This window comes from Piliocolobus tephrosceles, chromosome 8 (assembly GCF_002776525.5).
Source record: "Piliocolobus tephrosceles isolate RC106 chromosome 8, ASM277652v3, whole genome shotgun sequence".
Lineage (NCBI taxonomy): Eukaryota > Metazoa > Chordata > Mammalia > Primates > Cercopithecidae > Piliocolobus > Piliocolobus tephrosceles.
In genome coordinates, this window is record NC_045441.1 from 94,338,502 (window position 1) to 94,364,244 (window position 25,743).

General features: G+C 39.5%; 1 protein-coding gene across 1 annotated transcript in view; it reads left to right on the forward strand.

The window, feature by feature from the left end:
* The window catches only part of MAGI2 (membrane associated guanylate kinase, WW and PDZ domain containing 2), a 1,516,313-nt gene that overhangs the window by 1,380,158 nt on the left and 110,412 nt on the right, over nt 1–25,743 (forward strand). The window contains exons 17-20 of the mRNA XM_026448702.1: nt 11,263–11,448; nt 13,429–13,600; nt 19,109–19,328; nt 20,678–20,821. Of these exons, the coding sequence (XP_026304487.1) occupies nt 11,263–11,448; nt 13,429–13,600; nt 19,109–19,328; nt 20,678–20,821 (722 nt within the window). The remainder of the gene's footprint in view (nt 1–11,262; nt 11,449–13,428; nt 13,601–19,108; nt 19,329–20,677; nt 20,822–25,743) is intronic.

Here is a 25,743-nt window from a genome sequence, read left to right on the forward strand (position 1 = left end):
AGGGCCAAAAGAGAACAAGAGGGGGACAAATTGGCCCTTTTATAATGGTACCAATTCTACCATCAGGGCATAATCCTTATGACCTATAGGAGAAGCAGCAGACCAAGCCAGGATGCCAATATCTAATAAGAGTTGCAGAAAGAGACCAGAAAAACAGAATGGAAAATATCAAAGAAATAGTATAATAAAGGTTCACAAAACCAAACTAAAGAAAACAAGTCTCCATACTGACAAAGAACCATACTAAAATGCACCATTGCAATACTTCAAAACAAAAAAAAGTACAGGGAAAATCTTAACAATTTTCAAAAAGAAAAGATAATATAAGTATATCATATACAAGGAGTAAAAATCCTAATGGGTTCAGGCCTCTCAATAGTAACACTGGATGCTAGAAGACAATAAAGCACTGCCTGTAAGTTTCTGAAGAAAAATCATTTTTTCATTCTAGGAATTTCATACAATCTAGAATACTAAGCCAGAATTCAATCAAAAGAAGGTAAAAATAAACACATTTGCAAACACTAAGAATTGAAAAATTGGTTTTATCCCTGCACAATTTCTTAGAAAGCGGCTGTAGGATATGCTTCAACAAAATGAAAGAGTGAATCAGCAGGAACAGAAAACCAAACACTGCATGTTCTCACTCATAAGTCCGAGTTGAACAATGAGAACACATGGACACAGGGAGGGGAGCAACACACACCGGAGCCTTAGGGGGGCGGGGGGGCAAGTGGAGGGAACCTAGTTGATGGATCAATAGGTGCAGCAAACCACCGTGGCAAACGCATACCTATGTAACAAACCTTCACGTTCTGACATGTATCTCAGAACTTAAAATAAAATAACAAAAACTAAATAAAAAGTGAATCAGAAAAGCTGACACAGAGTCCACCTTGGAGTGCAGCAACAATCCCCATGATGACACTGTCCAGCAGACTGGAGAGCAAACTACCTACGTCTGGGAGAAGGTGTTCAGAGGAATAAATTAAATTGATGATTTTCACAGTTTTTGGGGAAGCAATTAAGGATGTGTAGGAAAAATACACAATCAGAAACCTTGATTAGAAGTGGTGAAAGAAGGAAAGAAACCATACAAGAAAATAAAGGAAATCATAAATGCTTCAGTGAACAAGATTTACGTGGTAAAACCACAAACAATGATAACTGGTTTAACTAAATTGTAATAAAACTACTTTGGGATAAGGAGAGGAGGTGGGATGCAAAGGAAGAGTGCTAAATCCTCTATCAGAATAGGAGTAAATAGATATTGACTAACATTGATAAAATGAGAAATAGCTATATAGGAATATTATTAGAAATGTGAAGAAGAAACAGCTGAAAGATTTAAAATGTTTGTGTTTGGGTCACAGAACTAGAGAGGACGGGAGGGTTAGGGCAAGAGACTAGAATTTTTTATTATAACCATTTTGGTTATGTTTTATTCTTTAAGTTCACACATATATTACTTCAATTAAGTTGCTTTAATGCCTGACACTTCTCATAGAGCTCTCTGAGGAAAGAAATCTATGGACAGGGAAAATGTAAGGAAGACAATTAGCTTGCTCTAAGTCTCTTAAATTGTCATCATATTGAGAGCAATTGGTAGTGAGTAGGAGGGCAAAAACATAGATAGCCACTAATTTAAAGACAGAAACAAAAGAGTCTGTGGCATTAAAAAAACCTATAGGGCTATAAGTGAAAGAAAAATGGTCCTAAGGTTAAGCAACACTGAACAAGATCATACAGCAATTTTGGAAATGAGCTGATGAAGCAACATCACAAAAATCTTGAGTTTCATAAAAATAAATCACTCAGGCTGGGCGCGGTGGCTCAAGCCTGTAATCCCAGCACTTTGGGAGGCCGAGACGGGCAGATCATGAGGTCAGGAGATCGAGACCATCCTGGCTAACACGGTGAAACCCCGTCTCTACTAAAAAATACAAAAAGCTAGCCGGACAAGGTGGCGGGCGTCTGTAGTCCCAGCTACTCGGGAGGCTGAGGCAGGAGAATGGAGTAAACCCGGGAGGCGGAGCTTGCAGTGAGCTGAGATCTGGCCACTGCACTCCAGCCTGGGCGACAGAGTGAGAATCTGTCTCAAAAAATAAATAAATAAATAAATAAATAAATAAATAAATAAATAAATCATTCAGATTAAGGAAAGGCCAAAGTAATGAGTACTTACTTACTTACTTAAGGTTGGGTTGGGAATGACAGGATTTTTTAAATGGGCAATTTAAACTGTACCTGTCTTAATAATCAGTACCAAGTTTTAAAAATAAATACTTTTTCAGAAAATAAAAGTGACATCTTAAAAAATAATTAAGTTGGCCGGGCGCGGTGGCTCAAGCCTGTAATCCCAGCACTTTGGGAGGCCGAGACGGGTGGATCACGAGGTCAGGAGATCGAGACCATCCTGGCTAACATGGTGAAACCCCGTCTCTACTAAAAATACAAAAAAGTAGCCGGGCGTGGTGGCGGGCGCCTGTAGTCCCAGCTACTCGGAGGCTGAGGCGGGAGAATGGCGTGAACCCGGGAGGCGGAGCTTGCAGTGAGCCGAGATCGCACCACTGCACTCCAGCCTGGGCGAGGCAGGGAGACTCCGTCTCAAAAATAAATAAATAAATAAATAAAATTAAGTTGCTTTAATTATAAGATACTTCCAATCGCTTCAAGATTGTTTACTCTTCTCCTTTTACATTATGTGAATTTTGAAACTTTTATATAATTTTTATCATAATAGAACCATCTAGTATTTTCTAGTAATAAGTTGATAAGGCTCTGTAACAAATTATAAATAAAAAGAACCCCATATTCAGGAACTAAATTGGTCATCATAAAATTGAACAATCAGCCCTTTGAAAGGTAGATTTGCATGTTTGGGATGGAAGTATAATACCATACCTCAACCTTGCAACTGTTTTGTAAAAAGAATAAAGCAACTGGCTTTTCTGTCCTGCAGGGAAGAATTCCTTTATCATATTTTAACATCAATAACTCTTTTTTTTTTTTGAGACAGAGTCTGGCTCTGTCGCCCAGGCTGGAGTGCAGTGGCCGGATCTCAGTTCACTGCAAGCTCCGCCTCCCGGGTTTACTCCATTCTCCTGCCTCAGCCTCCCGAGTAGCTGGGACTACAGGCGCCCACCACCTCGCCCGGCTAGTTTTTTGTATTTTTTTTAGTAGAGACGGGGTTTCACCGTGTTAGCCAGGATGGTCTCGATCTCCTGACCTCGTGATCTGCCCGTCTCGGCCTCCCAAAGTGCTGGGATTACAGGCTTGAGCCACCGCACCCGGCCAACATCAATAACTCTTTAAAGTTTTTTCCGTTATTACTGAATCGACTTGCTGTTTGATTATTTGCAAGCCATGCTTGCTGAAAGCTACACAATTTTACTAACTAAAATTACTCTAGTTGAACAACAGAATTTCACCTTCTACCACTTGATTGGAAAGTCCTGAGTTGCTGGTTTTATTGGGCAATAGAAATATGTATCTTTTTCTAAGTCTTTGCGAAAAATGGAAAAATTGCTGAAATAGGATTAATATTTATTTGGCTTAGTGGGACCAGATTTTCTATCATGACATTCAGACCCAAACAGGTCAAAAAAGATATCCTTGCTAGTTATTATACAAGTTGGCAAGGTGATTTTCAGGGACATACAGAGAAATGAGAAGTATTGCTACAGAAGAAAAAAGGTGTATCTACAAATAGAAATGTTTTTTCATTCTCTCTGTCCAGCTCCCAGACCCCACACACCTACAGATTTGAGGATCATGACTATTCTGAAGTTTCTTTGCTTCCTGCCACTCTAATGTCTAGACATTTTGTCAGACATTGTGAGGAGAAAAATCATATCAAAAGAATACACGAACCCCTTGAAATATGGTGATCTATCTTAACATCTACTTAAAGAGGGTTACAGAAGAATAGTTGCTTTGTCAATGACACAATAATCCGTGACTTATAAGAATAATTTTCACAGTGAGTAAGAGAATCAAGGTAACTTTTAGACCTCTTCAATAAATATGTGAAGAATCAAAAGTAAGAGTATACTTAACAGAAATTTTTTGGACTGCCTTTTCTAGAGATGTACAGGGGAGTGGAAAATGCACCCACAGAGAAAAGGATTGTTTTGGCTCCTTTCCTACCACCCACCTTATTGGTGATTTTTCTTGGTAGCTGTAACATATTCTCATTTACACCTTCCATCACAGACACCAAGAGCAGTGGAGTGATGCAAGGAGGAAATACGTTATGGACATATCTACAGAAGACCAACTACAGAATTTGCAGGGTCTAGTGCAAAATGAAAATGTGAGGTGCTTGTTCAGAAAGTATTAAGAATATCAAGCTGGTGACAGGTGACTAAACCAAACGCCAGGCCCTTTTGAGCATGGTGGCCTGTGTGACTGCCCAGGTCACATGAAGCTAGCCATGTGACCCCTGGCCCGTCAAATGTTTCCAAACAACAAACCCATTTTAACCCAGCCTCATGTTCTAGAATAGAACAGTCAAGTCATAGCTAATTACAATTCCTAATGTCATGAGATTTCTTTCAATTACCAATTTACTCTCAGTACTTAGCTATGCAAATTTTTAACAATTGGTATAAAATAAAAGCATAAACAGTAATATATGGCTGCTGAGTGTTTCTCTCCAGCCATTTAGTTAATAGTATCTATAGGATGGTTTCTGCCCTTAGCAACGTGAGTTCAATTGGGTTCCCAAATTGCCAGTGATGCGCCCTTCTTCCCATTCTCCTGTCTGACCATCTGCTTATTGCCAACTGCAGGGTAGCTAAACTGTTCAACCACAAGAGAATGACTCATGGGTGCTGGGGGGGGGGGGGGGAACGCGCTTTTTGAATATGCAGTCCTTAAAACACCAGCTGTTTGATTTTGGGTTTTGCAAATCAGCCGGCTATGAATTTCAGGGAAGACGTTTTTGTCTTTGGAAAGCTAAATTTCACAGCGTTCTAGAGGAAAACAAGTCATGCCGTCTGCTTTTTCTTAATTTTACCACAAAAAAACTTTAAAATACAAAACACATGTTTTTTCCCACATCTCCACCCCATGATGACAAAGAAAACTCCTTTGAAGGACACTTTGTCATATTCCAGGAAGGGACAATATCTATCTAAATGGGTTTGTCACAATAAAACATATGAAGTCAGAATTTTTAGGAAGGAGCGATGGAAAATAAGCAAGATTAATATTATGCTCTGGTTTCTAAAGGCAGAAAAACAGATAAGGAGTTTCCACCATGTATTAAAGAGATGGGAACACTTTGTGATAATATCGCATCATTCCTCTGTGCTTAGTCTCCAGTCACAGCTCCATTCACAGGAGCTGGGCTAAAGGCATCATATCAGAGATCTCAAGGAAGCAATAATTATGAGGGCAGGAGGGACCCCAGCCCACAAAGCACCTCTCCTTGTCTCCCTGGAAACCTCCTTGGATTAGATACCCATTTACCCTCATAAGTTTTTTTCTAGGAGAACTGCCACTTACCAAGGGGCACATATTCCCTCATCCCAAGAATGACCTTCCTGTTCCTCACCATTCTCTCAGTCTACATCTGGACTCAGGAATTCACTCCTCCTCTCTACTTTTGCTGCACGTTACATTTGCCATGTATTTGCCATTTGCATTTGGCTTTACATATTTTTATACGTTTATCCCTGGTCTCCCCTACCAGACAGTGAGTTTCTTGAGGGCAACTACCATGTGTTGCTTTATTATTGCCTTCCCCTCAGGGCCTAGCATAGTGTCTGTTATTAAGAAGATGCTATTCCGAAATGTGTTGATTGATGTAGTAATTGCCCCTTCTGCTCCAACCTACAAATTTAAACTAGACAGTAGGTAATTTTCACATATTATTGAAAGAAAAACAACTGGAATCATCCAACTTTTAAAAAACATTCATTTTCACATCAGGTCACAGATTCTAAACCCAAACTAACTTCCTTTGCCTCTTTAAGCTAATGACATGTTGTTTAACCTTCACAAATTAATGGAAATGCGAGCTAATGAGAGTTTATGCTATCGATTGCCTTTGAAGTATTTATTTTTCTTACGCTCATTTCAGGAACTTCCCTCTTGTAAATTTGGCATGATTGATGCAAAATCCACTTTCCCTGTTTAATACTTTCCTCCACATATAACTCCACTTTGTGGGATCTATTAGCAAGAAGATAATTAAATGTAAACACGAGTCACAGACTTTTCTTTCTCTGAAATGAAATACACATATACAGCAAGAAAAATAATGAGGAAAAAGGAGAGAAGGGGGATCTCATAATCCCTTCCCTTAGGATTTCAGGAAGAATCTATCACCAAAGCAAGAAAAGTCCTCCAAGTAAACATCCTGTCTTCTTTACGGGGGCTGACCCAAGGTAGAAACAACAGGAATTCATTGGCTGGATCAGCCCACTTTGACCAGTTACTGAAGGAGCCGGGGTAAACCATACAAGGTCCCAGAAGAGAACCCAACAGCAAAAAAGGGAGGATCACTGCTTTCAGTAGTGATGTGGCTACAGACCCCAAGAATCCAGCCCTTCCAAACTCACTTAGAGAACATCCAATCCAACCGATCATCTCTGAATATTCCTACCAAAACAAGTGTGGTACATTAAGCAGAGCCAGAAGAGTTCATTCATCTATGGGAAAATATAAAACATGTTACAATATAAAGAGACAATATTGTTTTATCTATAAAGGAATAAAGACATAGAAAACTGGGGGTTTTTTTCCATAATTTATGTATTTTCAATTAAAAGGAAATTTCTAACTAGTGACACATTGTCTCCTTTCTAAATGTCAGTATGTCCAGAGCCAAATGACATATTGCAACTTTTCCCAAATATCTGTGTATCCTAAGCACACTGTGTCAAGAAGACTGATCCAAAGACTTGATTTATGTTACTGCCTGACAGATGATGTCTGCAAGGCATGCTGTCTAAATGGACCGTGCTCCGGCAGTTACCTTAGTCATCAATTCTCAGGGAATTAATGAGTACCATTCATCCCAATAATAGAAACCAAGGTCAGGGCCTCTTCCTTGCTCTGTAATTCCATTAGCATGACACTGAAAGCATTTAGGTCATAGGCTCTGTAGACTTTATCACTGAGCAAATGGAACTGCATCTTGTTTTCAGAGAATCCTCTCTGAGCACACCCCTTGTCAGAGATTTGTTGTACACCAACATTCAGTGCACTCACATATGTAGGGAAAACCCTAGTAAAGGAAAAGTGAGGCTGCCGTTAGCTGCCAAGAGTTTCAAGTACTGTTTTTATTAAAGTAAATGCCAATAGAAAACATTTGTAATAAAACCACTTCAGGTACTTTCAATTACTGAACATACATTTTTAAACTGTGTGCTCACTTACATTTTATGCAAGTCACTCAGTCATTTTATGTGGCTACCATTGAATTTATTTCAGTTTTCATTCTTTTATTTTGATTTCTATTCTTTTATCTTAGTTTTTATTCTAACCACCCTAATAAAGTTTAAATGGCTTTGGAACTAAGTTATTACCATGAGCAAGTAAGTATGTTTACAGTGAAACTTTCATGTTGAAGTCTCAACCAGCAAGCTTTTCTAAACTAAGTCTTACCAGTCGTTCCCTTGATCTTCATAATTCAAATTGCTTTCAACCTCCAACATATCAAAAAAGAAAGGAGTAACCCCAAGGTTTGAAGCCATAGGCAAGGATTTGAACTGTGGCTTGGACACTTGTTTTCTTAATAGTGAAATTAGCATGATTATTATACTTCTACAGCTACTTCACACTATTGCTATAAGGATTTAAAATAAGCAAGTTCCACACTGCCTGGAAATTAACAAGTAATAGTTTATCATTGTTGAGCATACAAATTGTGTGTGTCTGTGTGTGTGTGTGTGTAAATCTATGCTTTAAAACATTTGGGGTTTTATGCCCAATAAATTTTAAATGATCTACAGTAATAGAGGAGAGCAGAGGCATAAATAAGTCAAAACAGAAAATCATCCAAATACCATTTGTGTTTTGAAGTATGTTTTTAAATTTCATTTCAAGTGTCAGTGTTTCTAAAACCCAAAGAAATTACTTCCCACAAAAGAATGACCCCATGATGTGATGTCCTAACTAAACAGGATCTGAAGAGCTGTTCAATTTCCTCTCCTCTTCTCTCTCTTCTCTCTCCTCCTCTCACTTTGCCTGTCAAAAGACAGTTGCAACAAAGAACCTGCTTCAGGCAAAGTTCCTGACTTCCACTCACCCATGAATCAGGACCACTTATGAAGTGTTTAGTTCCTGGCTTAGAGGCAGGCTGTACTCATCAAATAAAAGCACCAGATACTCACAAAGCAAGTAATAGATTAGAGATCTGAGCCAGAAAAGTCAAGAGATGCAGGGTGGTGGCTACACTAACAGCAAAGGCTATGAAATCTGATAGACTAGGGTTCTAAGCGCTGTTTGGCATATGTGACCTTGGACAAACTAATAACTGCTATATGCTTCAGTTTCCTCTACTGTAAACTTGTAATGATATCAAATATTTCGTATGATATGTTAAGGATATTTTTAAATGGATATATACATATATATATATACACACATATATATCACTTAGCACAGTGCTTGGCTCAGGTAGGTACTCATAAGAGGTAGGAAGAAAAATGTTTAATAGCATTCAATAAATATGAAAGTGTGTGTGTTTATATGTGTAGGACTCAGTGTGGGTGATTAAGAGATTTAAATCATGCTGATTTCCCTTTGAATAATAAACTCTTACAAGTTGATGTTTTCCTACAGAGACCTGCAACATCGTCTTTTTTGTAAATCAGAGAACATAGACTCTTGACCTCATCCAGTGTCTATCTAATCTACCCAACACATCTCTTTCATAACTGAAGCTATTTTCCTCTGTTGAAACTTAGGAGATATTGCTCTGTATAATCCTGTAGTAAGCTAAGTGTTCCTTCAATTCTAGCAGTATTACAGGTTTACCCCATGTGGAAAGAAACCAAGTCGGTACCTACACACAAGCACACACACCCCCCTTAATAGTGATATGAGAAATATTTAAAAGATGATAGTAATAAAAAGAATGACAGTTAATACTTATAGATCAGTTCTCACATGTCAGGCATTGTTCTACTCACTTTACATATGATAACTCATTTAATTCTCAGATGCAGTCTGTGAAGTCAGTAGTATTAGTATACCAATTTTACTGTTGAAAAATAAACTCGGAGAAGTTAGGTAATTTTGCAGAGGTCACAGGACAGATAACAATATATACATTATGGCTAGGGAGGCTAAATCATTGATGAGCCATACATTCCAAGACACTGTTGAACATGAAAGGGAACAAAAACAGGAACTAAAGTTCACCCTAATCATAGTTGAAAACCCAATACCTTGCAATGCTTACATCATTTTTTTAAATCAGTAAATTAATGAGTTATTATATTTCTACTTGAAAAATACATTGATTGTCCTAAGATTCTAAGATGATCTACGTAAGGCATTCTTAGTTATTGCGCTTATGGTAAATAAAAATGTGTTTGAGTTTCCAACATGATGAGTTTCACTTCAGGGACACAGGCTCAGCCAATATTTTCATATGCTATCTATAACCTTTCACAATAGAAGAATGAACAAGTACTGGCTCATTAACTCACTAACTGTCCTTCCTTGCCATGGTTATTAACTAATGTTCTGCCTTTCGCTGTAAAGCATGTACAAGATTGAGAGTTCAAGGAATAGACATCCCTGAAACATACTGAATGGTGGGTTGCATTTTTTGCATATTTCTGCAGATCAAAGCAGTACCTGATTCCATAGAGAGAGCAACAACACAGAATTATTGACAGGTTTCTGAGCTGGGGCTCACAGTCTTGAAGGGATAAAGGAAAGGGAATAGGTTTCCAGTTTGGTAAGCTCCTTGAGGGAGTTTATGCAGTGTATACTATTGATGTCCACCCCAGAAATAGTTATCTTGGTAGGTACTTAAACATTTACACTGAAGTCAAACTGCCAGGAAAATCTGTATTTCCATGTGTGTGGCTCTCCTCACACATATACATAAATAGTAAAAAGAAAATAAGCCAGGCGCGGCAGCTCACACCTGTAATCCCAGCACTTTGGGAGGCCAAAGCGGGCAGATCACAAGGTCAGGAGATCAAGACCATCCTGGCTAACACGGTGAAACCCTGTCTCTACTAAAAATACAAAAAAAATTAGCTTGGCATGGTAGCAGGTGCCTGTAGTCCCAGCTACTCAGGAGGCTGAGGCAGGAGAATGGCGTGAACCCGGAAGGTGGAGCTTGCAGTGGGCCGAGATCGCACCACTGCCCTCCAGCCTGGGTGACAGACTGAGACTCCGTCTCAGAAAAAAAAAAAAAAAAAAAAAAGAAGTGTACATTGTTTTTAAAAGACATAATATTTTGACAGTTGGAGAGCATCTTATAGTCAATGGAGCATCATTATTTAGTTAGCAGTGTTTCTTTTTTTTTTTCCTGTGGCATATAAAATAAAAGTATGCCTTACCATCCATGGCATTGCAGATTTGAATAAACACATTATATATCAGACATTAGCAAGATATCAGCACCGTGTAAAAGTAAATCAGAAAGAAGAGAAGAGATAAGATGTGACAACACATCAACCTTTAAAGCTTAGTACATGAGTGGGAAGGTGGTTATAACTTCTTTACCAAGTGGCTACTACCCATATTAACACATAGTTCTTTCCTTCCTTGTTTTCTCCTCTCGATAAAATAATAAAAGGGAAGAACTTGAATTTCTGGCATTTATTGTAGCTTTCTTAAATTGTTGATTATTGTCTCTAGAATACGAGCTCATGGGGCACAAAGTTCTATGTGATCCTCAAACACTCATATATATTGGAATCTCCCTAGGAGCTTCTTAGAAAGCTCACGGTCCTCCCCTCCTGCCTGGACATTCTAATTCAGATGGTCCCCAGTAAGGCCCAAATAGCTGTCTTTTTAACTCTAGGTTAATTATGATCACCCCAAAGTTTGAGAACCCCTGGTCTGTGTTTGGAATTGGCCTATCACTGCAAAGGACTTGAATTTAGAAACTGGTCTCAGTAGTATGCACAGGACCCCATTTGATAGAAATTACTGTGATTTCAAAAGGCAAATATACTAACGAAGGAAGGAATTCTGACATTTCATTGTTTCCTTTGGGGCTGGGACTGAAAGAACATGTATTGGTGATGTCCCTGATACCTATTTCTGTTGGGGTTTTTTTAGCTGTGCCCCATAAAATCGGACGCATCATTGATGGGAGTCCTGCAGATCGCTGTGCAAAACTAAAAGTGGGAGACCGGATCCTAGCAGTGAATGGCCAGTCTATCATCAACATGCCTCACGCTGACATCGTGAAGCTCATCAAGGATGCAGGTCTTAGTGTCACCCTTCGCATCATTCCTCAGGAGGGTGAGTGCCTGAGGCAGCCTTGCAGAGAGGCGGTCAACACACGGACACACTCACCGGCTGTTCTCAGCCTGCCCGCCAGGGTCGTGGAGTGCACCTGCCTGCCGTCACTGTGGTGTCAGAGTGTCAGAGGTTGATTATTATTTCTACTTTTGCAAAAACTCACTCAGTTGCAATCCATATCATGTTTATTCAGTACCTGTCTCATTCAGAGGTCAAGCTGTGTGGCACTGCAGGCCGAATAGTGTGAATTCCGTATACTCTGGTTTCTCTTCAGATCGCATAAATCTTTCGCCTTTTAGCAAATAGTGTGAATTGTGAGACGCCAGGTTATTTAGTCGTTCCCTGTGGGCCCCCCCTTTTATGCTTATATTAAGTCAGAATTCATTCAACAGAGGTGATAGTTACAAATCCGAAAAAAAATATTTACGTTAACAGGAAATCTCTAGAGGATTCTTCAAAGTCAGATTGATTTTGAAAACGTGAGGTTTTGTGGTATAAAGAGAGCTCATTTAGAAAATGTTGCACCTGGTAAGAATATAAAATTCCCACTGAGCCTTTTGAATTCATCTGTACAAGGACTCCCCACTGAGGCTCAGAAGAGTAGTGAACATCACAGTTCATAACCATGCCCTAGAGGGTCACGGAGCTGTGAACATCCCGGCACGGAAAATTCACCATTTCCAGAGACAATGGGTTCATGACTAGTTTCTGGCTGCTGACTCATCAACCATTTGAAGAATTCCATTTCTGGAGCTCACTGATGAGTGTCCCACACAGAGGCTGATGTTTTATTCAGCCCCCAATTCCATTTTAGGATTATCTGACATGTAGACAGCCAATGGCTAAACAGCCACTTGACTTTAAATATAAAACAGTAGTTCTCAACGGGGGTGGTTTTGTCCCTCCAGGGGACATTTTGTAAAGTCTGGAGGTTTTTGACTGTCTTGGTAATGCCATCTAGTGGGTGGAGGCCAGGGATGCTGCCAAGCATCCTAAAATGCACAGGACAGCCGCCCACAGGAAAGATTTACCCAGCCCAAAATGCCAACAGGGCTGAGTCTGGGAAACCCTGATATAAATGGAGAAGGAATTAAAAGATTTGGACTGTGGGGGAAAAAAGGGCAGGGGGAGAGGAGTTTATAGGGGAATGCTAATAGATCACCTCCCTTTTCTTACCCAATCAAGAAAAAAAAGAGAGAAAAGAAAATGGCCATGCTGTTTTTTAACCTACTATCTGCAGACACCAACATGTATAAACAATTCAACGGAAATTAACTGCAAACAAGATTGCTCACTGAAAGTCTAAATACTTCTCAGTTTTCCGAGTCTGGAATGTATCTGTTGTTGGGCCCTTATTCCAAGATATAGTCAATTTCAGTTGAAAATTTGATGTTATTAGGAAAGAAGTCCAGAAGCAGTTATTTAAAAGAACAGTTTTGTGAATCTTCTTGTGTCCAGCGTTCTTTTTTCTTTCTGGAGAAATGTGGAGTCCAGTGGGCTATGAGGTAATAAGACTGACAAGGGATGAGGAAAAGATTGTAAAAAACATTTTCCTTTTAATGGTTCATTCCTTATCCACACTTTGGAAGACTCTTCAGACTGTTTATTACAAGCCAAAAGTGGTGGCTGATCCATTTTCTCTCAGTAAGCAATGCTGCAAAAATAGAGCATGTTTTAGAGCTTAGTCCTTTGAATTATTTTTTTCATAGTTTTACAAGGTTTTTTGGTAATCTTTTCTTCTGGCAGAATGACAAGATACTGTTCATAGCCTTGTTCCATAGTGATCATTAATGAAAGACTACAAATTTCAGAAATGGTATTAGAACTTGATAAGATTAACCTGCTATCTAAAAACCTAGCAGAAACGGAAATAACCAAAGCCTGAGTCATCAGCAGAGGCAAAGTCACCACCTCTGGTCACCTCTTTCCCCTTATCAATGCTGACCTGACTGCATCTGCCACTGTGGTTCTCCATCGCAGAGCTCAACAGCCCCACCTCGGCACCCAGCTCAGAGAAGCAGAGTCCCCTGGCGCAGCAGAGTCCCCTGGCCCAGCAGAGTCCCCTGGCCCAGCCAAGCCCAGCCACCCCCAACAGCCCCGTCGCCCAGCCAGCACCACCTCAACCACTTCAGCTGCAAGGACATGAAAATAGGTAAAGTTTCCTCTGACTTTTGTGATTCTGAGAGGTGATGGGGTGGGGAGAGGAGGGAGCATTTGGGGACAGCACAGGACAGGCTGAGAGAGAGATTTTCATAAAGTGGAAATTGCCATGCGTACCTTTGTGTGATTCTGAGGTTGCATGTGTGTTATGCATATGGTTTTATTAGTTAAGATAGCCGAGTGTCTGTCCTTCACAAAGAGAGATGCTTTCCTGAAGAAATGGTGAGCAGTTGCAGATGAGTAGGACTTAACAGCTGAAGAGCATGTTAAAGGGAGTCCAGAGTCAAGAACTTACTCAGAGGCACTCTGGCAGGAGCAAGCATGCAGTATGAACGACGGAAATACGGCCAATATATGGAGCGGCAGAAGAAGAGTATGATGTGAGATGAAGCTGGTGAGGGTGGCTGGGGCCAATCCTAAAGGGCCTTGTAAGCATGCTTACTCAATGTTTTGATCTTTAAGTACAGCAGGAAGTCATTGAAGGGTCTTCAGCTGAGGAGTGTTATCATTAGATTTGCTTTATAAGAAGGCCTCCTGGTCTGCCCTGCAGAGAGCACACAGGAGGCTGGCAGGGTGAATGCAGGTTAAGCAGTTAGGAGGTGGCTGCTTCCACTGAACCACAAAGGTCATGGCTCAGAGAATGATGATGATGTGGAGGTGGGGAGAATGTTGAAGGATTTGTAGGCATTAGTAAATATTACCAGCCAGTGTGGTGGCTCACGCCTATAATCTCAGCACTTTGGGAAACTGAGGTGTGAGGATTGCTTGAGCCCAGGAGTTCAAGACCAGCGTGAGCAACGTGGTAAAACCCCATCTCTACAAAAAATACAAAAGTTAGCCGGTCATGGTGGTACATGCCTATAGTCCCAGCTACTTGGGAGGCTGAGGCAGGAGAATCACTTAAACCCAGGAGGTGGAGGCTTCAGTGAGCTGAGAACGTTCCCATGACACTCCAGCATGGATGACAGAGTGAGACTCTGTCTCAAAAATAAAATAAATTAGCATGTTTACTGATTATAATAACCTTACATCCTCCTACCCACAATCTAATGAGGTTCTTCTATTACACACATAGCATTAGAGATAGGCATCACAAACTAATGAATAAGACACTTTGAACTTCCAGAAAAACATTGTCAGAAGAACAACATTGTCTTCTTATTGTGACCTGTATGTAACAGGGAGCCTGGGTTGGGTTGAGCCATGAAAGAAAAAGATGAAGCAGTGTTCCCATGATGCTTTCTCCCTTTCCATGGGAAACAACAACAACAACGAAACAGAATAACTCACAGAAACACTTCTGCATGCGAACTCCTCACTGGCCTTTTTAATGATTCTAATGTTTTCCGAACATCTGCTTCCCATCCCTCTCCTCCCACGATGGTGAAGATGAAGTGAGACTCTGTTTTTGATTCCCAGAACTCTCTGGGTCCATCATTCACATTGTTGCAAAGCAAACGGTGTTCCCTGTGCCACAGGTGGTATTTCTATAAAGCCTCATTCTACTGATTTCCCATTTGCTTTCATAGAAAAGTAAATGTCTGGTTGTCCTCAGCTGCTTATGTTTTTAATATATGCAAGGAAGAGAAAAGCCCCATAAAACAAATGATGCAGAGGTGAGAATTTGACAAGCCATAAGAAGGGTAAGTCCTGAGTGTTTCAGTAATGAGCCCCAGAAGTGTTTGCTCTCAACGTCTATCACTTCAACAGATTGCATTGGCTTTCCCCAAAATTCATCTTAGACTCAAGAGGAAGGACTTGAGCACCCCAGTAGTCCCCGGGCCAGCTTCAGACACTTGTTGCCGCTGTCGATTAATCTCGCAGCCACATTCCATTCTCCTTTCCAGAGTCGGATTTCCCTGGATATGGCTCTTGCTTCCAGCCTTGAGTGGGTGAGCTCATCCCTGGTGTGCTATATCTCTGAGGGGAGAGCAACAGCTGGATGCAGCCACTGTCATGTCCCATGTGCTACCAGCTCACAACTGGGATACCTTGTTCCCTATCACAGAAGCAGCGGTCTTTGGACATCCTGACTGCAGAATGAAATATTCCTAGCTCTGGGATTCAGATTGACCTAATCCAAATGTTTATAAGTCACCAACATATTTGCCCAGAGTTCTGAGGTATTTTGCTTCTTCTACTACTACATTGCTTCTAAGATATTTTGCTTCTGTTACTATATTAACAGCCCAGGAAGTGCCCACTCCAACTCTAGGGCCCTTTACTGGCACTCAGGTTTCCTGGCTGAACTCTGCAATTGTTGGTGGTGGCTCGTTTGCCTGTGAATGAAGAGATTCAGTAATCTTACAGGTGCCAGAAACATTTTTTCCTAATTGCTTTTAAAGATGGCCATGGTATCAGATGGAAAACTCTTTGCCATTATTTTAGATCAGGCTGGAGATGTCTCTAAGACAGTTTATATGCCAAGTGCATGGCATGAATTTCCTATTTCTTCATTTGTACAAGCAGTGCCCCCCTACATGTCAAATTCAGCCCATTCCCCTGTTAGAGCAGGATTAAATAAAATGGCAATCTGCTTGCGAATGTCTACGTTGTGAGTTAGAATGAGTGATATTTTTTCCTGTGGAACTTACTCTTGGATTGGCTTCCCATGACACCCCATATACTTCTCCCCATTTCTCAGTCCTTTAACATCTTTTGGGTATGTGCTCAGGAAGTATAAAATATGTTCAATATGAAGATAAGCAAAAACACTATTCAAGGAGAAGGATTTGTTGAAAACAACAGAAGAGCTGTTATGGAATATGTTTCAAAACTAAGTATAAATAGCAGAGTTCACCTTCTCTAGCAAGGGCAATTGATATTTGCGGTTTAAGATGGCAAGGGCAGTGAAAGAGCATTGGAAATTGACTTCTTTCACAGACTTTGAACTCCAGATGCTCGGGACAGGAAGTGATTCTTTTCCTTTTTTTTTTTTTTTTGAGACAGAGCTTTGCTCTTGTTGCCCAGGCTGGAGTGCAGTGGCGTGATCTCGGCTCACCACAACCTCTCCCTCCCGGGTTCAAGTGATTCTCCTGCCTCAGCCTCCCTAGTAGCTGGGATTATAGGCATGTGCCACCACGCCTGGCTAATTTTGTATTTTTAGTAGAGACATAGTTTCTCCATGTTGGTCAAGCTGGTCTCGAACTCCCGACCTCAGGTGATCCACCGGCCTCAACCTCCCAAAGTGCTGGGGATTACAGGCATGAGCCACTGTGCCTGGCCAGAAGTGATTCTTGAAGGGCCCATGAGATGTGCATTCTCACCATGGGCAGCATTTATTTGTTATGGAAATTTTTCATACCACAAAAACCTGCTAGAACTTACCACTAGCAGTCTGATTTTATCATTTCTAAAGTATCTTCAGCAATGGAAACAATAGCTATGAAGGGTTATATAGATGATCTTCTTTCAGAAGTAAAACAACTTTAAAGCGCCAGTTTTTAAAAATAATCCTGAGTTTTCCTTAAAGTGTTTCACACATTCAAAGCAACATAATTTTTTGCCCTAGCTGGTATATTATTCACTTAAAAGTTAGCAACACTCATAAAAAATTTAGCATGTTTTCCTTATTAAAGAATTCTTCAACGTGTAGTTCAACTTAAAATCCTGACAGACGACACGGGGTAGAATATAGTTTGAGTACTTGATGACCTGGATGAGAGTGTTGAAAGTTTCATCTGCTCCTATTTTTAGTCATTTGTGTTACTTTGGGGGAGATTCTTACATTTCATCCTCTTTGGCCATACCTCGTGACACATTTGGTTGGAAATAGAACACACAGTGGATATTGCATATCCATACCATACAGATCGTGGAAATAAAGTGACTATGCTATAACAGTGTGACATCCAAACCACCAAACAAGCTATTTCCAGAAAAGAACCAACACACACTGACAAATGTCACCCAGTTCAATTCCTTTTGTTTAATGCATGCATTTGCATAGTTAAGCATCTTATTCAAAGTATATTTTAAATAATCCTACTCTCAGCATGCATGCTCTCAGTAGGCGAGTGGACAATTGAGGTATAAAGCAAAACCAAAATGATGCAGCTCACAAAAGGAATGCCTCTCCTCTGCAGGGTTAAGTAATAAATGGGACCTACTCAAAGGGTTGATTAAAATAACTATATTACTAACCCCCTTCTAAGAGCCCCAAATAAACACATCTATTGCCATGCACTTTCGGTGTGACCTCGCCAAATATTATATTACACTAATGGCAATTGTTCAGGCAAGTGATTTTTAAAAACACTTAATACTAATCAGCATTGGTAAGACCATCAGCCAATTTTTTTAAAAAAAATCTAGACTTAAATGTAAGAATTCTACTGGTTTGCACTAGTTTTCCCGACACATTTGAGCTTTTTCTTGCTGCTAAATATTTTCTCAATTCCTCATACCCTCCGATTAATTTTAAATAAAATTGTTACTACGTAGAATGTATTTTTCGATCTACCTACATCCCTGGGTAGCTCATTATAGACTGTTGCCATGGCAATAGGTAATGAACAACAGAATTAAGTGGCCTCCATACCATGGTGATAATTTTTCAGTTCACCTTATTAATGATCCCATAATGGTAGGGATTGGCTATTTCTTTTGAAACTAGTAACCCCCTCAGCTTAAAGCAGTTTGGATTCACAAAGCAATGTTAAACTCCTAGCTCTGGTCTCTGTGTTATTTATTATAACACATATAATAAATAATGTGTGACTAATTTATTTCATTAGTAACTAATATCTAGAAGCAAGCAAGAGATAAATGTTGGACATAAACATTTTTGCCTTCTCTTCTATCTTATGACTACAGTGGCATTTGATGCTAATCTTGATAGCTATGGTCTAGTATTTAAGCCTCTGTGTAATATGTTTCCAACTTTACCAATGATTCAATGACTTGCCACTTGATTTGTAGTTGGTGATTATATTTTACGATCACTCCTTTAACCTCTGTAAAATATTCAAAAAGACCCAACTCAGCAGGTTAAAATAGCCTTTGATTGTGTATTTGTAATATAATTAGAGATCACTTCAATCATGTTTTTATGAAGTAATGAATGATCTGCCAAGGGGTGTGTGTGAGAGAAAAAAGTAAGAGTGAGAGAGGAAGGTTGGTTTACTGGTATTAAGATAGGCTGATGTTTCGGGATGTGTAGTTCAGTGCTTTAATCCCTAGATTTGCTGTGGCTGTACAGTTTTTAAATAGCCAAAGTCAAAGAGGAACATCCATGAGTCCTTTTCCACAAGGTTCTGGTTGAACTATCATTTTTACCTTGACTTCGTAAGGAGCCAAATAAAAAGTATACAATATGGCGCTTGTCAGAGATTTTTAAATAATATTTAATCTTCTCATAATCCTGAAAATCCAACAGGACCACCGAGAGGAGTGGTTTGTGTGAGCTGCCATGGCTAGACCACCTCTGGAGACCATGTGATTATTCTAATCTCCTTAGAATGCAGAGTTACCAAAGCAAATCCCATTTCCATTGATTTAGTTACAGATCGGAAGTGAAAGCAAGGCAAGATGTGAAACCAGACATCCGACAGCCTCCATTCACAGACTACAGGCAGCCCCCACTGGACTACAGGCAACCCCCAGGAGGGGACTACCAGCAGCCCCCTCCTTTGGACTACAGGCAGCCTCCCCTGCTGGACTACAGGCAGCACTCCCCCGACACCAGGCAGTACCCTCTGTCGGACTACAGGCAACCCCAGGTACCTCCTCCCAGAGAGCAGAGTGGGCCCTGACCAAGGCTTCCAGAGAACTGCAAGGAATGAAGTAGGAGAGGAAGAGGAAAGAGTACCTGTCTGGGATAGACAGCCGAAGTTCTATTCCTAGTTCCGGTAACATCGGGGTAACACCTGCATCCTCAAAAACATGCTGGATAAATAAATCTATTTCAGAATAAAGCAGGACAATAAATAAATACATATGGAGAAATACATAAATAGTGGATGAGTAGTCATGGAATAAACTAATCCCTGCTAATACTAGCTAACTCCCTGTACGTTTCCTTTTCACAGTTTTAAAAGTGCTTTAACCTGGAACCTCTGAGAGTGCTGCTAATGCAGAAAATTGTAGAGATGCTAGCAGTGGAGGTATTTTAGGTCCATAGTGTTTTACATGGCCCCCTACCTGCCACTCTGTGATAAAGGGCCAAGCCCGGGTAGATAAGAATAAGACCAGGCCTGGCTTCACAATCCAGAGTGTAGCGCCTGCCACAGCCAACAACTCTCTGTCTACACAACCAGTGTCACGGTTATTATGATTATTTGTTGATGCACTTCATGTCAACTTCCTTAACTTCTCTGAGATTCAGTTTCCTAAAGGGAGAGTCTTCCTTATAGGCCAGGGTGAGGATTCAACATTTATGAAAAGAGTCTAGACCAGAGTTTGGTATCTAGAAAATTCTTCCTACTTCATAACTACATATCAAGATATAAATTAAGTACAATCTCAAATGTATCAGATTACATTGTGTTTTATTATGAGTTGAAGATCACCTTTACACCCAAAGATTTTAAGAATAGTGAAGATCAGAGAATCTTGGATATACTGCATTTTAGGTAAAAGAGAAGTTGATTTTGTACATTCCAACTTGATATTCAATAGTCTGTGCAACTGAGACATGTAATTATCAGATCCCACTAAATTTCACTTTTCTAGTCAGCAAACTCTGTAATTTACACACACACACACACACACCCCTGACATTTATTTATGCTGCTCAACAGCAGTGAATAAGAAAAGTCAAAGGAAAGATGGTGTCACTCAGGCCTATCTGTAATCATTCCACGTTTGCCAAATAAACTGATGAATACCAAAATAAACAAGCTACACAGTAATTCTTTGATGACCACGTAAACTGTGCTGTGGCCTGCTCAAACCTTTGGAATTTTGTCTTTCATTTGGATAGTTTATGAAGTCCGATGACGACTTCTCCCAACATCATGTCATTTGGAACACATTAACTAAGAGAGAGAAGGAGAACACAGAGACTAGACACAGAAGCTTCTCTGATAACTAAACAATTATTTATTCCATTTTCTCCCCAACCCCAAAGGATTTTGATTATTTCACTGTGGACATGGAGAAAGGAGCCAAAGGATTTGGATTCAGCATTCGTGGAGGAAGGGAATACAAAATGGATTTGTATGTGTTGAGATTGGCAGAAGACGGACCAGCAATAAGGAATGGGAGGATGAGGGTAAGAACAGTCTCTTTTTATAGAATTACTTAATTCTGAAAGAAAAACCCACTGTGGTATTGGAAGAGTGCTAAAGCATGCTGTCAAACACGGTTGCTGTAGGTTTGCCTTCTTTCTAGTTCATAATGACCCAGTTTCTTAAAGGTTTGACCAAATGCTATTTTATAATAGCTCTCATTCTCGTTTTTCTGCTTATGACTTTCTAATTGATTAACCTCAATGAAGTACTATTTTTCTAAAGAGCAAATGAAAGAAATCTAAGAAATAGCTTGAAAAGGAAACATTATTGCTCCATAATTCTTTCTATGGTTTGATGATTCTGTTTTCATTAAGGTTGAATCTTTTGAAATGTATTTTTAGTTTTGTGCTTTTTCCCCCATATTGATTAATCACATAGTTTTGCGGGAGATTTGGGAAATTTTTCCTTTGTGTTGACTGGTCTTTTGGTTTGATACTGGGCAGACAAAAGCATTAGAAGAAAAAGGGATTTGGCTTCATGAATACAGGTTGTTCTTAAAAATGACAACAGGGGCCGGGTGCGGTGGCTCATGCCTATAATCCCAGTACTTTGGGAGGCCGAGGCGGGTGGATCATGAGGTCAAGATATTGAGAACAGCCTGGCTAACACGGTGAAACCCCATCTCCCATGTCTACTAAAAATACTAAAATATTAGCTGGGCATGGTGGCACGCGCCTGTAGTCCTAGCTACTCAGGAGGCTGAGGCAGGAGAATCGCTCGAACCCGGGAGGCGGAGGTTGCAGTGAGCCAAGATAGTGCCACTGCACTCCAGCCTGGACAACAGAGCGAGACTCTGTCTCAAGGGAAAAAAAAAAAAAGACAGCAACTAGAAATTTTCCAATTAGAGTATAAAGTTGAGAGTAGATTTTTTCATTTCATAATTACTTTGAGGCATCTGATTGATGGGTAACTGATTCTTCACTTAAGGGTACAAAACAAAGCTTGTTAACAATATAAAATATTAGTCTCTTTACTCTCTCTCTCTCTCTTTCTCTGTGTGTGTGTGTGTGTGTGTGTGTGTGTGTGTGTGTGTGTGTATGAATAAAATCTAGAATTTATTCTTGCCCTCCCTCCTGCCTCTTTAAGTTAATAAAGAAAAGCTGTGGCTTTGGGGTTCCGGAACCTTGGGTTCTTGTGCAAAGCCTCACCAACCAATTTTCCCTGATGACCGAATCTGTTATTTCTACCACCAAGTCTACATTTCTGTGATACGCATTTCCAAGTCAGGGAATTATCCACAGTCCAAAAGCAGAAAGCAGGCACATCGTGTCTTTATTTCTCCCTCCCACCACAATCCTTTGACAGCTGGGAAGCCTCCGAGTTGGAATTTAAACCCAGGCAGGGCTGACACCAGAGACTGGCAGCCCTCGCCCTGATCTAGCACCACCCTCCTCTTACCCCGTCTAGCCCTGGTTTGAAGATGGACCTCCACATGGTTTCCTGGCTCTACAACTTCCCTATAAGCCAGAAGGACACTTTCTTAACCTGCTGTAAGGCCAGCTCACAAGTAGTTCAGTAAAACAAAATTAATCTTGGCATTGCAGGTGAAACACAGCAGGAAGACCATGAGCGAAACGGCCAGAGCCCTGTGAGAGATAGAGACCCGCGGTGGACTACAGAGCTGGTCTCTGTAGGTTGCAAACAGTGGCCATGTATTTCAACAAGGGGTCTAAATGACTCGCTGCCGTATATATACAGTACTCCCAAGGCAAAGAAGCCTAAATAGAGAAATACCCTTGCAGGAAAAGATTCCTCTTTCTTACAGAATTTAAGCCAGAACAATAGTTATCAGCATGGTTCCTGGCATCAGCATCACCTGGAAACTTGGTAGAAATGCAGATCTCTAGCCCCACCCAAACCTGCTGAATCAGAAACTCTAGGAGTGGGGTTACCAGGCTATGTTTTAGGAAGCTCTTCATGTGAATCTCTGAGGTTTTACCTTCTGAGGTTTTATTATAGATACCTGTGTCAACTGCAGTCCAGAAACATTACATAAAAATTTTCAGAAATAAGCAATTTATACATTTTAAATTGTGTAGCATTGTGAGTAGCATGCTGAAATTTTGTCCTTCCCAGAAGGTGAAGCAGCCCTTTATCCACACTGTAGATGCTCCCTGCCCATTGGTCACTCAGCAGCCCTCTCGATCATCAGATTGACTATCATGGTATCACACTGCCTGTGTTCAAGTAACACTTATTTTACTTAGTAATGGCCCCAAAGTGCAAGAGTAGTGATGCTGGCATTTTGTTATAATTGTTTATTTTTTTATTGTTGTTGATCCTTCGTTGTGCCTAATTTGTAAATTAAGCTTTGTCATAGATAGATAGATAGATATATAGGGGAAACAGTGTATATAGGGTTAGTTCTGCCTATGATTTCAGGCATCCACAGGGGATCTTGGAATATATGCAAGAGGTATGAGGGGAAACTACTGTATTCGCTTTATCAAAAAACCAGTGGAGAGTAGCAAGTTTTGACTTTAATTATTATACTCGATGGTTTTTCAACATCAGTTAATACTGATGTATTAAAAGTTGAATAGACAAAACAAAACACAATCTGTGAATGCAGAAAATAAGGGGAATAATAAATAGAGATATATCATTGTCACATCTGATTGTTTTTCTTCAGTCACTCAAGAAGGCTGGCGTCATAAGAGAAACACAATGGACATTCAGATTTTAAGGAAAAGGATAATAAATTACTAGAAAATACTACTGGATCTGTTTATAAAAAGAAGACTTACGTTTGTAAAATAGTCTAACAAAATTGGGAGAGATGAAATTTGCATAGCTAGTGAATAAATCTCTGATACAAAGCTCCTATGAATATAACCTAATTAAAAACCAAAACTAAATAGAAAACACAGGCAAAAAATAATGAACATAAAAAATAATATTGGAGAAGCTCAGTAAAACGGGGAATGTAAGAAATCAGGAGACATTTGGAGAGAAAGAATAGAAATTCTAAGTGCTTAAATAAAAATCTGAGAGTCAAGTTAAAAGAGAATCTGAAAGGAGATCAAGTTTGCTCTTAAAATGGTAAAATATTTTCCTGTTTCCATAAAAGTGTAATATAGTTTGCATTTCCATAAAATGTATTTTTATGATGAAAAAGAACATTATTTCATAACTTCATCACCTGCAGCTGGGTACCATTTGTATTGCCTACTTAGCATCACATAAGCTTATTTATAAAATGGTTTACCTACTTTCTGAAACTCACATGATGCAAAAGTCTGCCTGCAATGGGCTTTGGAACGACCTAAAACACTTTGTTCAAGTAATCAATGCACAAAAAAGATACCACTTGCCCATCTTTTTTTTAAATGGAAAAAAACATTCCCTGAAATTAGCTTCTTTTAAATTTGTCACCTTTCCTTCTATAGACCAGATATAACTAGCCAATACAAAAGCATCCTGGTTTATGTATTGTTTTTATTAAACATAAAACCATTTACAAGAATATTTCTAACATATGTAATAAGTATAAATACTAACAATGATTCAAGGACCCATGAACCCATAGCCCCGCTTAAAAAACAGAACATTACCAAGCTCCCATGATTTCATTCTCCTCCTATTCTCCAGCCCTCAGAGGAAACCACCTTCCTAAATAAAGCACTTGACATTTCTTCTATTGTTACCACAGATGTGTGTATCTCTCAACTATGTCATTTAGCTTTGCACACTTTGTGAACTTTATGTAACTGGACCGTACTGTACATGTTCTTCTCTGTGGCTTGCTTTCTGTATGTTATGTTCATGAGATTTATCCAAGGTTGGTGCATAAAGCTATAGTTCATTTATTTTTCACTGCTACAAATTATTTCATTATGTGAATATGCTACAACCTATAATAATTATCTTTTTCCATTTTACAGACATTTGAGATTTTCCCTGTCAGTTTACACTTTGGTTGTTTCCAAGTTTGTTGTAACTCATGCAATCTTTGTACATCTTTCCTGCTGTACCTATCCAAGACTTTCTCTAGACTAGACTATATGCCTCAGAGGGCACAAATTTAACTTACCTAAGTAACACAAAAGTATTGTCTCAGGTGGTTGTAGAAAGTTATACTTGTATTAGCATGTAAAAAGGTTTTTCTTACTACACACACTCACAGATTTGTACTTCAGACTTTTAAACTCTCATTCTGGTAGGTAGAAAATGATATATTTTAGATTTGGATTTGCATTTCTTGATTACAAATGATATTCATCATTTTTTCTTATTTTTATTAGACTTTCATGTCTCTCTTAAATAAAAAATGCCTGTACATGTCTTTCCCCATTTTCTGTTGAATATTTCTTCGTGTTGATTATAGAAGTGCTTATATGTTATTGGTGATCATTTTTCATCAATTAATGTTATACAGATATCTTATGCCAGCTTATGGCTTGTAATTTTACTTTTTTTATGATGCTCTTTGATAATAAGAAAGTCTTAATTTTAGTGTAATTGGCTTAACCTTTTTTCTTTTTTATAGTTTCTGCTTTCTGTGTCTTGTTTGAGAAATCATTCTCCAAGACATGGTCTTAAACATCTTCTCTTATATCTTCTTCTAAAAGTTGTATAGTTTTACTTTCTATATCTAAGTCTTTAATCACCTACAGTTGATTTCTCTGTATGATATAAGGTAGAACCTCAATCTCAGTTTTTCCATAAGGATAACCACATGTCACAGCATAATTTAATGAGTATTTCTTTGTCCCACCACCCGCCCCCCCCACCACCAATCTGCAATGACAGCTCTGTAAATTAAATTTCTGCAAATGCAATGGTCTGTATATGGATTCTTTATACTGTTCTACTAGTCTATTTGTCTATCCCTGCATCAATGCCATACTTATCTACCTTTTAATGAGTGTTGACTTTTTACGGGGAAACTTTCTCTCCCCCA